Raw genomic sequence first — 12,488 nt, 5'->3', positions numbered from 1 at the left:
CCACTTCCTTCAGATACTTTAATGCCACCAGAACATGTCTGTTTTAAGCAAAGTCACCAGTTGTGACATGTGCCAAGGAACTTCCCCAGTCAGGAAGCTGTGGACACCAGGACCTGCCCTGGAAGAACAAGTAGAGAGATGTTTACCTGCTTGGAAATACTGTTGAAAATGTTTTCATTGTGTTTATTTGATGTTTCTTCCAGTTTAAAAGGACAGTAGGGTAGTGATACCTGAGAACTTTCCCCTGTAAATAGTTGGCACCTCTTAAGGTGCCCCTTATTGGTTTTACCATGTGCCGGCAGCGTGTGTAGGACCCTGTTTACCTTGTTTGTTCACAGACCTGAAGCAAAACCGTCTGGGATGGCTGAACACTGTGTCTGGATATACGCCTTGCAGCCCACCCATGGCCAACGTTGGGGGTTCATAATGGGTCCCCGGCTCATTGCTGTTATTGGTGCATAAGGACACCCTCACATTACAATGTTTGCACTTGATTTGTAAAATGTTTGCACTTTTCACCTGTGTGCACTTATGTAAATATGCCATGTAACATTCAAGAAACAGTACCTCCCATAAAGGGAAGCTTAAGGTTTCACTTGTTTAGACCTGTTAACATGCATGTCTAAAATGTTTGCTTCTTTAACCTTGTTGTTTTTCCCCAGTCCGGGAGTAATGGAGTTAACTGGGGGAGTGTAACACCCCAGATAACTGGTTGTTACAGTGATGTTGCCTTCATTTCTGGGAGGGTGATATCATTCTTGAAGGCAAGGAAGATTTCCTTTATCAGGTAGGTACCTACATGCAACACATTCTGAATCCAGGCTCACACTGCTCACCATACGGGTAACTGTCCCAGGACAGGAGAGAGAGGACTTTGCACAGAAGCCACAGGCAGCAAGGACCTTGCATACGAGCGCGAGTAGGAAGGCTTACGCACTTCACCTGGGAGAGGGATCCGCCTTTGCCTCCAGGCCGGCCAGACCATATCACCACCTGCTGCTGGTACCCTGGACTGTGGCTGCTTACGACCAGTAAACCAGGTAAAGACGTTACAACTCTGCGTCCTCCATTTATTTTCTGGCATACACCATCCCTGCTCTGCACTCCGGGAGCCCTGGGGACCCCGCTTCACCTGTGGGAAGCATCACCATCTTTGCTGCAGTAACATCACCCCAGAGGACCCCTTTAATCAGCGTTGGTCCCCTATGACTGAGAACCACAGGTGGCATCACGAACACAAACTTTATTACAACTCCCTTAAAAGATCTTCCCCTTTTACTTGGGTGCCCAGGGCCACGGACCGGGTCGCTGCCACTGTGACCATCCCTTTAATTGCGAACCGACCTTGTACCGAGTATCCCCACTGCCCTGGCGGGCGACTCACATCTCCCATACGTGAACGATTGACTATAAAGGCCTCATCAGAAGTGACCCTCTTTATCTGAATTTGATATTCAGACATATCCAGATGCTAGGGTGGATAATCAGTTGGAAAATATCCCATATATTTTCATTGCAAGAGAGAATATTGTTGGAGTTCATTCTGGACACCAGAAGCATGTCTCAGTCTCTTTGATTATAAAGACTCCGAACATTCAAGCCTGCAGTCAAATTATTGAGACAATCTAGACCAGTATCCCTTCGACAGATGAGTACATTGGGATTAGTGATGATTGAGCACTAAAATGCTTGAGTACTCAGTACTTGAATCGAACAAGTCGGACGTATGTACGGGCTTGACTCGAGTACCGAGTATAATGGAAGTCTATGGTACACTCGACAGATCCTAACAGGAGGGCTGGGGTGGCAAGAAAATGGCTGAAATGGTTGGAAACAGTGATGAAATGAAATTGGAACAGAATGGGGAAGACGCCTGAATGCATCTCTGACACACAGGTCACTGCTGGGAACGGTGCTATCAGAGTATTACTATACTTTTACAAACTGACAATAAATCATATTACTTGAATAAATGTTAGGAAAAATGGTTTCCTGTTTAATGACTTGTATATAAGGCAAAATAAAAAAAATAATGAAAAAAATGTCCCCTCTATTCCTTAATAGCTTGGTCATCTCTGACCGTATTTCCCCATTTCCTATGATATAGCAGAGAGGTGGGGGAATAAAGTGACACTGTCTAATAGTTACCGGTAAATGTAATTTTAACATTTTACTACCTTATCTTGGCATGTGATGTGTGTGACATGGTCAGACACATCCTGTTTAATTTATGGAGGGACTCTGAAAATCACAAAGCCTATGTGAACAATGCAAGAATTGCCAAAAATTAGATGGAAGAGGGACTCCAATACACCTTGTATTAGACATAAAGGAGGGCCTCGTACACATTTTATTAAAATTGTTAAGTAGTGGGACTCCTAAACTCATTAAGCCTATGGACTAAGTGCAAAGTCTGACAAAAATTAGGAGGAACTGCAATATACTCTGGAAGACATGTAGAGGAGGACCTCAGAAAATACTATTTTCCCATTTAAAAGGAGTTGAACTCTTAGACTAGTAAAGTCTGTGCAGTAAGTGCATATATTTATTTAAGAAAATTGTAGGCCTCATAAACATCCCGTAAAAATAATGAAGAAGGGCATCATGCACACTCTTGAAAAATGAAAAGCGAAAGTCGCATGATGACCATCTAAAAATTAGGAGCCAGGGTCACCTGGTTACCTTCTAAAATTACCCTTTAAAAATTATGAGGGAGGGGCGCATCATGACCCCCTAATGATATGGAGCTATGGCCGCATGATGACCCTGATGAAATAGTGGAGGACGAGGACATGAAAAAGAATAAAGCATGAAGCATATGACCTTTTTTTTTGGGTGGGAAGAGGTGATTGGGAATACACAAGAAAAAAAGGAACATTTGAATTGGCTTTATGTTAAGGTATATAATCTATGCCTGCAAACTTTCTTGGATGTCATCCGAGTGCAAATCGATGGTTTCCACGTATCCATACACTTGAATAAGTGAGTGGCATATGATTTCTAAGTGAAATTGCAGATTCTGTCAGTGAAAAAAATGGTGCAAGAGCACTGCCTTAGGGCAGTCCCACACGTCCAGATAATTCCGGTACCGGAAAAATCGGTACTGGAATTATCCGTGTCCGTGTGCCCATGCGTTTCTGTGACACATCAGTGTGGCACACGTGCAGCACACATGTGCCACCCGTGTGCCCACTGGGTACCACATGCACCGTGCAGGAGACAGCGCTAAAGTTTAGCGCTGTCCCCTGCATCTGGTGCTGAAGCCGCGATTCATATCTTCTTTGCAGCAGCGTTTGCTGTAAAGAAGATATGAATAATCCTTTTTTTTTTTTTTTTTGTTTCTCGTGTTTAAAATAAAGGTCCATGTCCCCACCCCCCTCCCACCCCCTGTGCGCCCGCCCGCTGTTCTTAAAATACTCACCCGGCTCCCTCGCTGGCGCTGCTTCCTGTCCTGGCCGTACCTTCTACTGTATGAGCGGTCACGTGGGGCTGCCGATTACAGTCATGAATATGCGGCTCCACCTCACATAGGGGTGGAGCCGCATATTCATCACTGTAAATGAACGGCCCCACGTGACCGCTCATACAGTAGAAGGTGCGGCCAGGACAGGAAGCAGCGCCAGCGAGGGAGCCGGGTAAGTATTTTAAGAACAGCGGGCGGGCGCACAGGGGGTGGGGACATGGACCTTTATTTTAAACACAAGAAACAAAAAAAAAAAAAGGATTATTCATATCTTCTTTACAGCAAACGCTGCTGCAGAGAAGATATGAATCGCGGCTTCAGCACCATGTGGGGGGGACAGCACTTACTGTAGCGCTGTCTCCTGCACGGCACACGGACTGCACACGGACTGCACACGGACAACGTCCGTGTGCGGTACGTGTATTACATGGACCCATTGACTTTAATGGGTCCGTGTAATCCGTACGCCCCCCTGATCACAGACATGTCTCCGTGTTTGGCACACGGAGACACGGTCCACAAAAAATCAATGACATCTGCACAGATGCATTGATTTGAATGTGTCTACGTGTGTCAGTGGCTCCGATACGTGAGGAAACTGTCACCTCACGTACCGGAGCCACTGACGTGTGAAACCGGCCTTATTGAATAACATTTGTCTGAGTGCTATCCGATAAAAAAATCTGATAGCGCTCGTCCAATGTATCTGCGGGTGAAAGCAAACACTTAGTCAAGGGCTCACTTAATTCCACAGTGGGTCTGTAGTTGGATGAATACGTTAGTTACTGCAATTTTTTTTATTACTTGAAATATTCCCCACTCAACGATTGACTGTGAGTCATTTTACTGAACACTGAAAGGTTGTAGAAATCACACTGAGGGCTTGGGCAAATGACCATTTAAATAGGACAAGTGCTAGCCATGGTTCTAACAGATACCATTCATACCTATGCTATTCTATCGGGCTGTGCACATATCCGATTTTTTTTTTTCTGGGTGGGCAGAGGAAAAGATTGGTGACAAGTCCGATTTTGATCTAAAAGTCGGATTAAAGGGAACCTTTCACCTCGTTTTGCTGCTATAAGATGCGGCCACTGCCTTTCGGGGCTCATCTACAGCATTCTATAATGCTGTAGGTAAGCCCCCCGTCCGATCTGAAAGAGAAGAAAAACAAGTTTTTTATACTCACCTGGTCCGGTCCGATGAGTGTCGCAGGTCCGGGACCGGCGCCTCCCATCTTCATGCAATGTTGTCATCCTGCTTGCTTCATGTCGTGCTCCTACGCAGGCGTACTGACCTGCCCTGTTGAGGGCAGAGCAAAGTACTGCAGTGAGCAGGCGCCGGGAAAGGTCAGAGAGGCCCAGCGCCTGCGCACTGCAGTACTTTGCTCTGCAGTACACCTGCGCAGGAGCGCAGCACGAAGCAAGCAGGATAACAACATCGCATGAAGATGGAAGGCGCCGGAACCGGGACCTGCGACATCCATCGGACCGGATCGCCCCTGGTTGATAAACTCATCTCCGAGATAAAACGCATTCCACTCTGATCAAACTCTAATCATGTATGGAGAGAAAGTGGTTGTGTGCACCTACCCTAATGTAAACACAAAGTGGAGAACAAAACGTTCCAGAGTGGGATCACTGAGTGCTGAGGCGCATATGGCATAAATGTTGGCACATCTCTACTTAACTACCTCCTCTGTTCCAAATCTTTTTTTGCATGAACTTTAGCAGAAAAATTGTGGTCCTGATTCATCAAGGCCATTGTCTGTGTATGCCTTTTCATGAATTAGGAGCACCAGATGTAAACCACAGGTTGCGCCTTGCCACAAATCCTAATCCAGTCCCTGCTGGAGTAATATATGTGGCGTAGTGAACCATGTCACTGCTCGTCATGAGCCAGCTGCTCCAAAATTAGGCGACTTTTAAAAGTTTTTTATGTCAGAATACTAGTTAAGGTTTTACTGAATTGGGCACTGTGTTTTTAAGAGCTTTATGGCCTGGGTTTTCATGGCTTAGCAGCTATAAGCAAGCCTTATATTACCAAGCACAATGAGGGTATGTGCACACGTAGAATGGTCCACTGCGGATTTTTCCGCAGCAGATTTGATAAATCTGCAGGGCAAAACCGCTGCGGTTTTTCCTGCGGATTTATTGCGTTTTCTACTGCAGATTCCGTTGCGGATTTACATCTGCAGTTTTCTATTGGAGTAGATGTAAAAACGCTGCGGATTCCGCACAAAGAATTGACATGCTGCGGAAAATAAAACGCTGATTTTCCACGCGTTTTTTTGCGCAGCATGGGCACAGCGTTTTTGGTTTCCCACAGGTTTACATTGTACTGTAAACTCATGGGAAACTGCTGCGGAAACGCTGCGGATCCGCAGCAAAATCCGCAACGTGTGCACATACCCTTACATACATCAGACAGAATGGTTTAAAGCACACTGCTACTGAACTCTCGAGCAGTGTAAAACTGTTCTGTGGAGTCATGAATCACGCTTCTTTACCTGGCAGTCTCATGGACAAGTCTTGGTCTACCCAACGCCAGGATAACATTACCTGCTGGACTGCATTATGCCAACTTTTGTTTTCCCTGTGGTTGGCCTCATTCCCTTAGTTCCAGTTAATACTTTACGATGTTAGAATAATCGTATGTTTTTTTTCCAAAACGAATCAGAAAATAATGTTAGGATTTTTTTATGGTAAACAAGCAATGCACAGTCAAATTGCAGCCAAAAACAATGTTAATATTACAACTAATGTGTCTGAACACACAATTCACCTTTCCATAGCAGGTATGGAAGTTCCAGGGCTGTTGATGTAGAATAATAGTGTGTGCCATAAAAAGGGAAATAGATAGGAGAGGCGCTCCCTAATGAAATACCGTTAGGTTAAAAGAGAGAGAGAAGAAGATGTATACCATATATCTCTGCTCACCTTGTGAGCTATTTGAAAAATATAACATAGTTAGCAAGGCCGAAAAAAGACATTTGTTCATCCAGTTCACCTTATATTCCACCAGAATAAATCCCCAGATCTATGTCCTTCTAAAGAAACTAATCACTGTAAGATACAATATTGTTACGCTCCAGGAAGACATCCAGGCCTCTCTTGAACCCCTCGACTGAGTTCGCCATCACCATCTGCTCAGACAAGGAATTCCATATTCTCACTGCCCTAACAGTAAAGAATCCTCTTCTATGTTCGTGGAAAAACCTTCTTTCCTCGAGACGCAGAGAATGCCCCCTTGGGACCGTCACCTTCCTTGGTATAAACAGATCCTTGGAGATATATTTGTATTGTCCCCTTATATACTTGTACATATATATATAAATACTTATACATGGTTGTTAGATCGCCCCTCAGTCGTCTTTTTTCTAGACTAAATAATCCTAATTTTGCTAATCTCTCTGGGTAATATTCATTTTGTTGCCCTTCTTTGTACTTGCTCTAGTTCCATTATATCCTTCCTGAGTACCGGTGCCCAAAACTGTACACAGTACTCCATATGCGGTCTAACCAGAGATTTGTACAGAGGCAGTATAATGGTTTCATCATGTATATCCAGACCTCTTTTAATGCATCCCATGATCCTGTTTGCCTTGGCAGCCGCTGCCTGGCACTGGCTGCTCCCAGGTAAGTTTATCATTAACTAGGATCCCCAAGTCCTTCTCCATGTCAGATTTACCCAGTGGTTTCCCCTTCAGTGTGTAATGGTGATATTAATTCCTTCTTCCCATGTGTATAACCAAACATTTATCATTGTATCATTAGCATCAGACACCTCTCGGCCCAAGTTTCCAACTTATCCAGATCCATCTGTAGCAGAATACTATCTTCTCTTGTATTGACTGCTTTTCATAGTTTTGTTTCTGTGTTCACTGGCTGCAGCTTGCCTTTTATCCAGATCTCCCTGGATAGGGGTACTGTGGGTAGAGCAGATGAATTCAAATTGAAGAATGAAAAGAAGAATGAGGTTCTATCAGGTGCTGTCAGCTTGTATTATAAGAATGAACAGAGCTTGATTTTTTTTTTCAAATTGGCTAATTTATTAATTACAAATCATAAAACAAAAGCATCCAATAAAATATAAGGTATCAAAAGTGCTAAAACGAACTTGTTTTCGACCTTAAATCAAAGTTGTGCTTTTTACCTAATAAAGACTTTGGTTCAAAGTAAAAAATATTCTGAACATAAAAATATGTCCTCCTGTGAATTCTCTGATTTGTAACACAAGTTGATTTTTTTATATAACGTTCCTAAACATGAAAATGATTTTTCCCAGTGTGAATTCTTTGATGTTCTACAAGATTTGATTTCTGTGAAAAACATTTCCCGCATTCTGAACATGAAAATGGCTTCTCCCCTGTGTGAATTCTCTGATGTCTAACAAGAATAGATTTCTGATTAAAACATTTCCCACACTCTAAACAAGAAAATGGCTTCTCCCCTGTGTGAATTCTCTGATGTGCAACAAGAACTGATTTCTCTGTAAAACATTTCTCACATTCTGAACATGAAAATAATTTTTCCCATGTGTGAATTCGCTGATGTTTAACGAGATTAGATTTATGTGTAAAACATTTCCCACATTCTGAACATGAAAATGGCTTCTCCCCTGTATGAGTTATCTGATGCGTAATGAGACTTGATTTAAAGCTAAAAAATTTCCCACATTCTAAACATGAAAATGGTTTCTCCCCTGTCAGAGCTCTTTGATGCTCACCATCACTTCTGTTATTTTTATTTTGCTTAACAGTCTGCAATGAATCAAAAGATTGGAGCTGTTGTAAAGAAACAGATGATAGCTCTTTACTGTGAATGTTTGAAGGTATATCTGAGGTAAAGGTATGTTCTTTATATGGTTCTGGCTTGATACCTTGATCACCTGCATTAAGGTATGACAATATCAGATATTTATCTGAGCTCTTGGTATAGTCATCTGTCAAAAAAACAACAATATTAGAAGGTTTCAATATCGTAGCAAAAAATTATAATATCATATTTCATAAAAATTCTATAAAAATATCTTACAATTTGTAGTAAATTAAAATTTCCAACTAAGATAATGGCGGCCGGCAACAGTAGACCTTCTAAAATTGCTAGTATCCACCTGTTTGATTTCTGTGTATGAGCCGACGCAATCCTTTGATGTCGATTCTGCTCATAAGGTATGCCTGGGGCAACCTGAGAACTCTGCAGTTGAATCCAAATCCTCGTTAAAGCACCACTGCAGTGTTTGTTTGTTTTGTTATTGCAGTACTGAAGCCGTGCTACTAATCTAATTTCTCTAGTCATATACTTACCAGCCACTGTCTTTTTTTCTTATGTGCACTGCTCTGGTCAGAGGACTTGAGTGGTGCAGGGAACAGCTGAAGACGGCGTCTGGTGATTATAATACTAATGTCATAGAATTTCGATTAGTAGCACCACTCCAGCACTGCAAAAAAAAAACACTGGAGTGGTGCCCTAAATAGCGAATACCTGAAATACCTTGGACCCCTTTCTAGGTTTAGCCATCACGGAGCTGACTTTGCTGATAAGCGCAATAAGAATGACTGGTCAATACGACTAACGATTTTTGTTTTTACACATTCCTTTGTTTACTACTTTTTCTAAAAGCCAATTTTTTTTTCCATCAATATAAAGTTCTACTTTTATATGATAGGATACACTTGATAGGCAGCAAAGATTGAGACAGAGAGACTCATTGCCAGAGAGAGTAAAAATAATCCCAAAATATTCTTTAACTACGTAAATAGTAAGATACTAAAAAATGATAGTGTTGGCCCCCTTAAAAATAGTCTGGGTGAAATGGTGGATGAGGATGAGGAAAAAGCCAATATGCTAAATTACTTTTTTTTCATCAGTATTTACACAAGAAAATCCTATGGCAGACAAAATGACTAGTGATAAAAATTCCCCATTAAATGTCACCTGCTTAACCCAGCAGGAAGTACGTTGGCGTCTAAAAATCACTAAAATTGACAAATCTCCGGGCCCGGATGGGATATACCCTCGAGTACTGCAGGAATTAAGTACAGTCATTGATAGACCATTATTTTTAATCTTTAAAGACTCCATAATAACAGGGTCAGTACCACAGGACTGGCGTATAGCAAATGTGGTGCCAATATTCAAAAAGGGGACAAAAACTGGACTCGGTAATTATAGGCCAGTAAGCTTAGCCTCTACTGTGGGTAAAATCCTGGAGGGCATTCTAAGGGATGCTATACTGGAGTATCTCAAGAGGAAAAACCTCATGACCCAATACCAACATGGGTTTACTAGGGACCATTCCTGTCAGACTAATCTCATCAATTTATATGAAGAGGTAAGTTCCGGACTGGACCAAGGGAACCCAGTAGATGTAGTGTATATGGACTTTTCAAAAGCTTTTGATACGGTGCCACACAAAAGGTTAATACATAAAATGAGAATAATGGGGATAGGGGAAAATATGTGTAAGTGTGTTAAGAGCTAGCTCAGGGATAGGAAACAAAGGGTGGTTATTAATGGAGCACACTCGGACTGGGTCGCGGTTAGCAGTGGAGTACCACAGGGGTCAGTATTGGGCCCTCTTTTTAACATATTTATTAATGACCTTGTAGGGGGCATTCAGAGTAGAATTTCAATATTTGCAGATGACACTAAACTCTGCAGGGTAATCAATACAGAGGAGGACAATTTTATATTACAGGATGATTTATGTAAACTAGAAGCTTGGGCTGATAAATAGCAAATGAGCTTTAATGGGCATAAATGTAAGGTCATGCACTTGGGTAGAAGTAATAAGATGTATAACTATGTGCTTAATTGTAAAACTCTGGGCAAAACCGTCAATGAAAAAGACCTGGGTGTATGGGTGGATGACAAACTCATATTCAGTGGCCAGTGTCAGGCAGCTGCTACAAAGGCAAATAAAATAATGGGATGCATTAAAAGAGGCATAGATGCTCATGAGGCGAACATAATTTTACCTCTATACAAGTGACTAGTTTGACCACACTTAGAATATTGTGTACAGTTCTGGTCTACGGGGTATAAGAAAGACATAGCTGAACTGGAGCGGGTGCAGAGAAGAGCGACCAAGGTTATTAGAGGACTGGGGGGTCTGCAATACTAAGACCGGCTATTACACTAGGGGCTATTTAGTTTGGAAAAACGAAGACTAAGGGGTGATCTTATTTTAATGTATAAATATATGAGGGGACAGTGCAAAGACCTTTCTGATGATCTTTTTAATCATAGACCTGAGACAGGGACAAGGGGGCATCCTCTACGTCTGGAGGAAAGAAGGTTTAAGCATAATAACAGACGCGGTTCTTTACTGTAAGAGCAGTGAGACTATTGAACTCTCTGCCGTATGATGTTGTAATGAGTGATTCATAACTTAAATTTAAGAGGGGATTGGATAGCTTTCTTGAAAAGTATAATGTTACAGGGTATATATACTAGATTCCTTGATAGGTCGTTGATCCAGGGAACTAATCTGATTGCCGTATGTGGAGTCGGGAAGGAATTTTTTTCCCCAAAGTGGAGCTTACTATTTGCCACATGGTTTTTTTTTGCCTTCCTCTGGATCAACATGCTAGGGCATGTTAGGTTAGGCTATGGGTTGAACTAGATGTACGTAAAATTTTCCTTCAACCTTAATAACTATGTTACTATGTTACTTTACCATTAAATACACTGAAAAAAAATCCAATTGGGGTGAATTGATTTTATTGCAGCGTTCAGAGTGCGGTAAAAATGACATAGCAATATAATTCTTATGGTCAATATGCCAATTCTAAGCTTATAAAAATTTAAAAAGTTTAGTGGTTTATAAAAATCTGAACTTTCTAAAAAATGGTGTTACTTACAGTGTGGGTTAAATTATGTTATATTTTGATAGATCGGACTTTTACGGATACAGCAATACCAAATATGCTTAGTTTTTCAATTCCTTTTGGGGGTAATTGGGAATTTACTTATTAGTTTCTCTAGGGCAAACCTGGGCAAAGTACGGCCCACGGGCCATATCCGGCCCTTTGGCTGTCTCAGTCTAGCCTGCGGACCGAGACAACCAATGGGCTGGAAAACAGGTCCACGAGCCGCACCGTGCCCCCACTAGCTGTCTCCATCTGCGTTGACTTCATTGGTGGAGGAGAGGCCTCCTTCCACTTCCTCCACCTATCAGCGTGTAAAACAGCTGACGCGATGACGTAATTTCATCTCGTCAGCTGTGTGCTGCGGAGAGTCAGCACACCGGAGACACCGAAACAGAAGCAGAGCTCTGTGAAACGGGTCGAGATGAGTATGTGGTGATCCTTTTTATTCATGTGTATTGGAAGTTTGGGTGCACATGGGAGGCTATGGGGGTATCTTGCAGCACAAGGGGAGGCTATGGGAGAGTTGTACTGCACATGGGGAGGCTATGGGGGTGGCATTGTGCACTTAGTGAGGCTATGGGGCATCGTTCTGCACATGTGGAGGCTATGGGGGTGTTGTGCTGCACAAGGGGAGGCTATGCGGGCGTCGTGCTGCACAAGGGGAGGCTATGCGGGCGTCGTGCTACACATGGGGAGGCTATGCGGGTGTCGTGCTACACATGGGGAGGCTATAGGGGCATCATGCTGTACATGGGGAGGCTATGGGGGTGTCGGGCTACACAAGGGGAGGTTATGGGGCATCGTGCTGCACATGGGGAGGCTATTGGGGCGTCATGCTGCACATGACGAGGCTATGGGGCCTCATGCTGAACACTGGGAGGTTGTGTGGGGCTCATGCAGTATATGGGGTGGCTGTGTGGGGCACATGCTCTATTTAGGGAGGCTGTGTGGGACTCATGCAGTATATATAGGGAGGCTCTGTGGGGCTCATGCAGTATATATAGGGAGGCTGTGTAGGGCTCATGCTCTATAGGAAGGCTGTGTGGGGCCCATGCTGTTTATAAGGAGGCTGTGTGGGGCTCATGCTGTATATAAAGAGGCTGCGTGGGGTCTCTTACAGTATATAAGGGGCTGTAAGAGGGGCTCATA

At 43.0% G+C, this 12,488-nt stretch overlaps 2 protein-coding genes across 2 annotated transcripts in view; both read right to left on the bottom strand.

The window, feature by feature from the left end:
- Window positions 1-6,168: 6,168 nt before the first annotated feature.
- The window catches only part of LOC138664054 (oocyte zinc finger protein XlCOF29-like), a 39,532-nt gene continuing 33,212 nt past the window's right edge, over window positions 6,169-12,488 (bottom strand). Inside the window, exons 7-9 of the mRNA XM_069750471.1 lie at window positions 8,345-8,407; window positions 8,192-8,249; window positions 6,169-7,391 (exon numbers count right to left, since the gene is read on the bottom strand). Coding sequence (XP_069606572.1) covers window positions 8,236-8,249; window positions 8,345-8,407 — 77 coding nt within the window. The 3' untranslated portion in view covers window positions 6,169-7,391; window positions 8,192-8,235. The remainder of the gene's footprint in view (window positions 7,392-8,191; window positions 8,250-8,344; window positions 8,408-12,488) is intronic.
- The window catches only part of LOC138664056 (zinc finger protein 665-like), a 104,192-nt gene continuing 99,122 nt past the window's right edge, over window positions 7,419-12,488 (bottom strand). The window contains exon 8 of the mRNA XM_069750473.1: window positions 7,419-8,178. Within this exon, the coding sequence (XP_069606574.1) occupies window positions 7,725-8,178 (454 nt within the window). The 3' untranslated portion in view covers window positions 7,419-7,724. The remainder of the gene's footprint in view (window positions 8,179-12,488) is intronic.

Source organism: Ranitomeya imitator, chromosome 2, assembly GCF_032444005.1.
Source record: "Ranitomeya imitator isolate aRanImi1 chromosome 2, aRanImi1.pri, whole genome shotgun sequence".
In the NCBI taxonomy this organism is placed as follows: domain Eukaryota; kingdom Metazoa; phylum Chordata; class Amphibia; order Anura; family Dendrobatidae; genus Ranitomeya; species Ranitomeya imitator.
The sequence above is the reverse complement of the archived record's forward strand: the minus strand, read 5'-3'. Positions and strand labels throughout refer to the sequence as shown.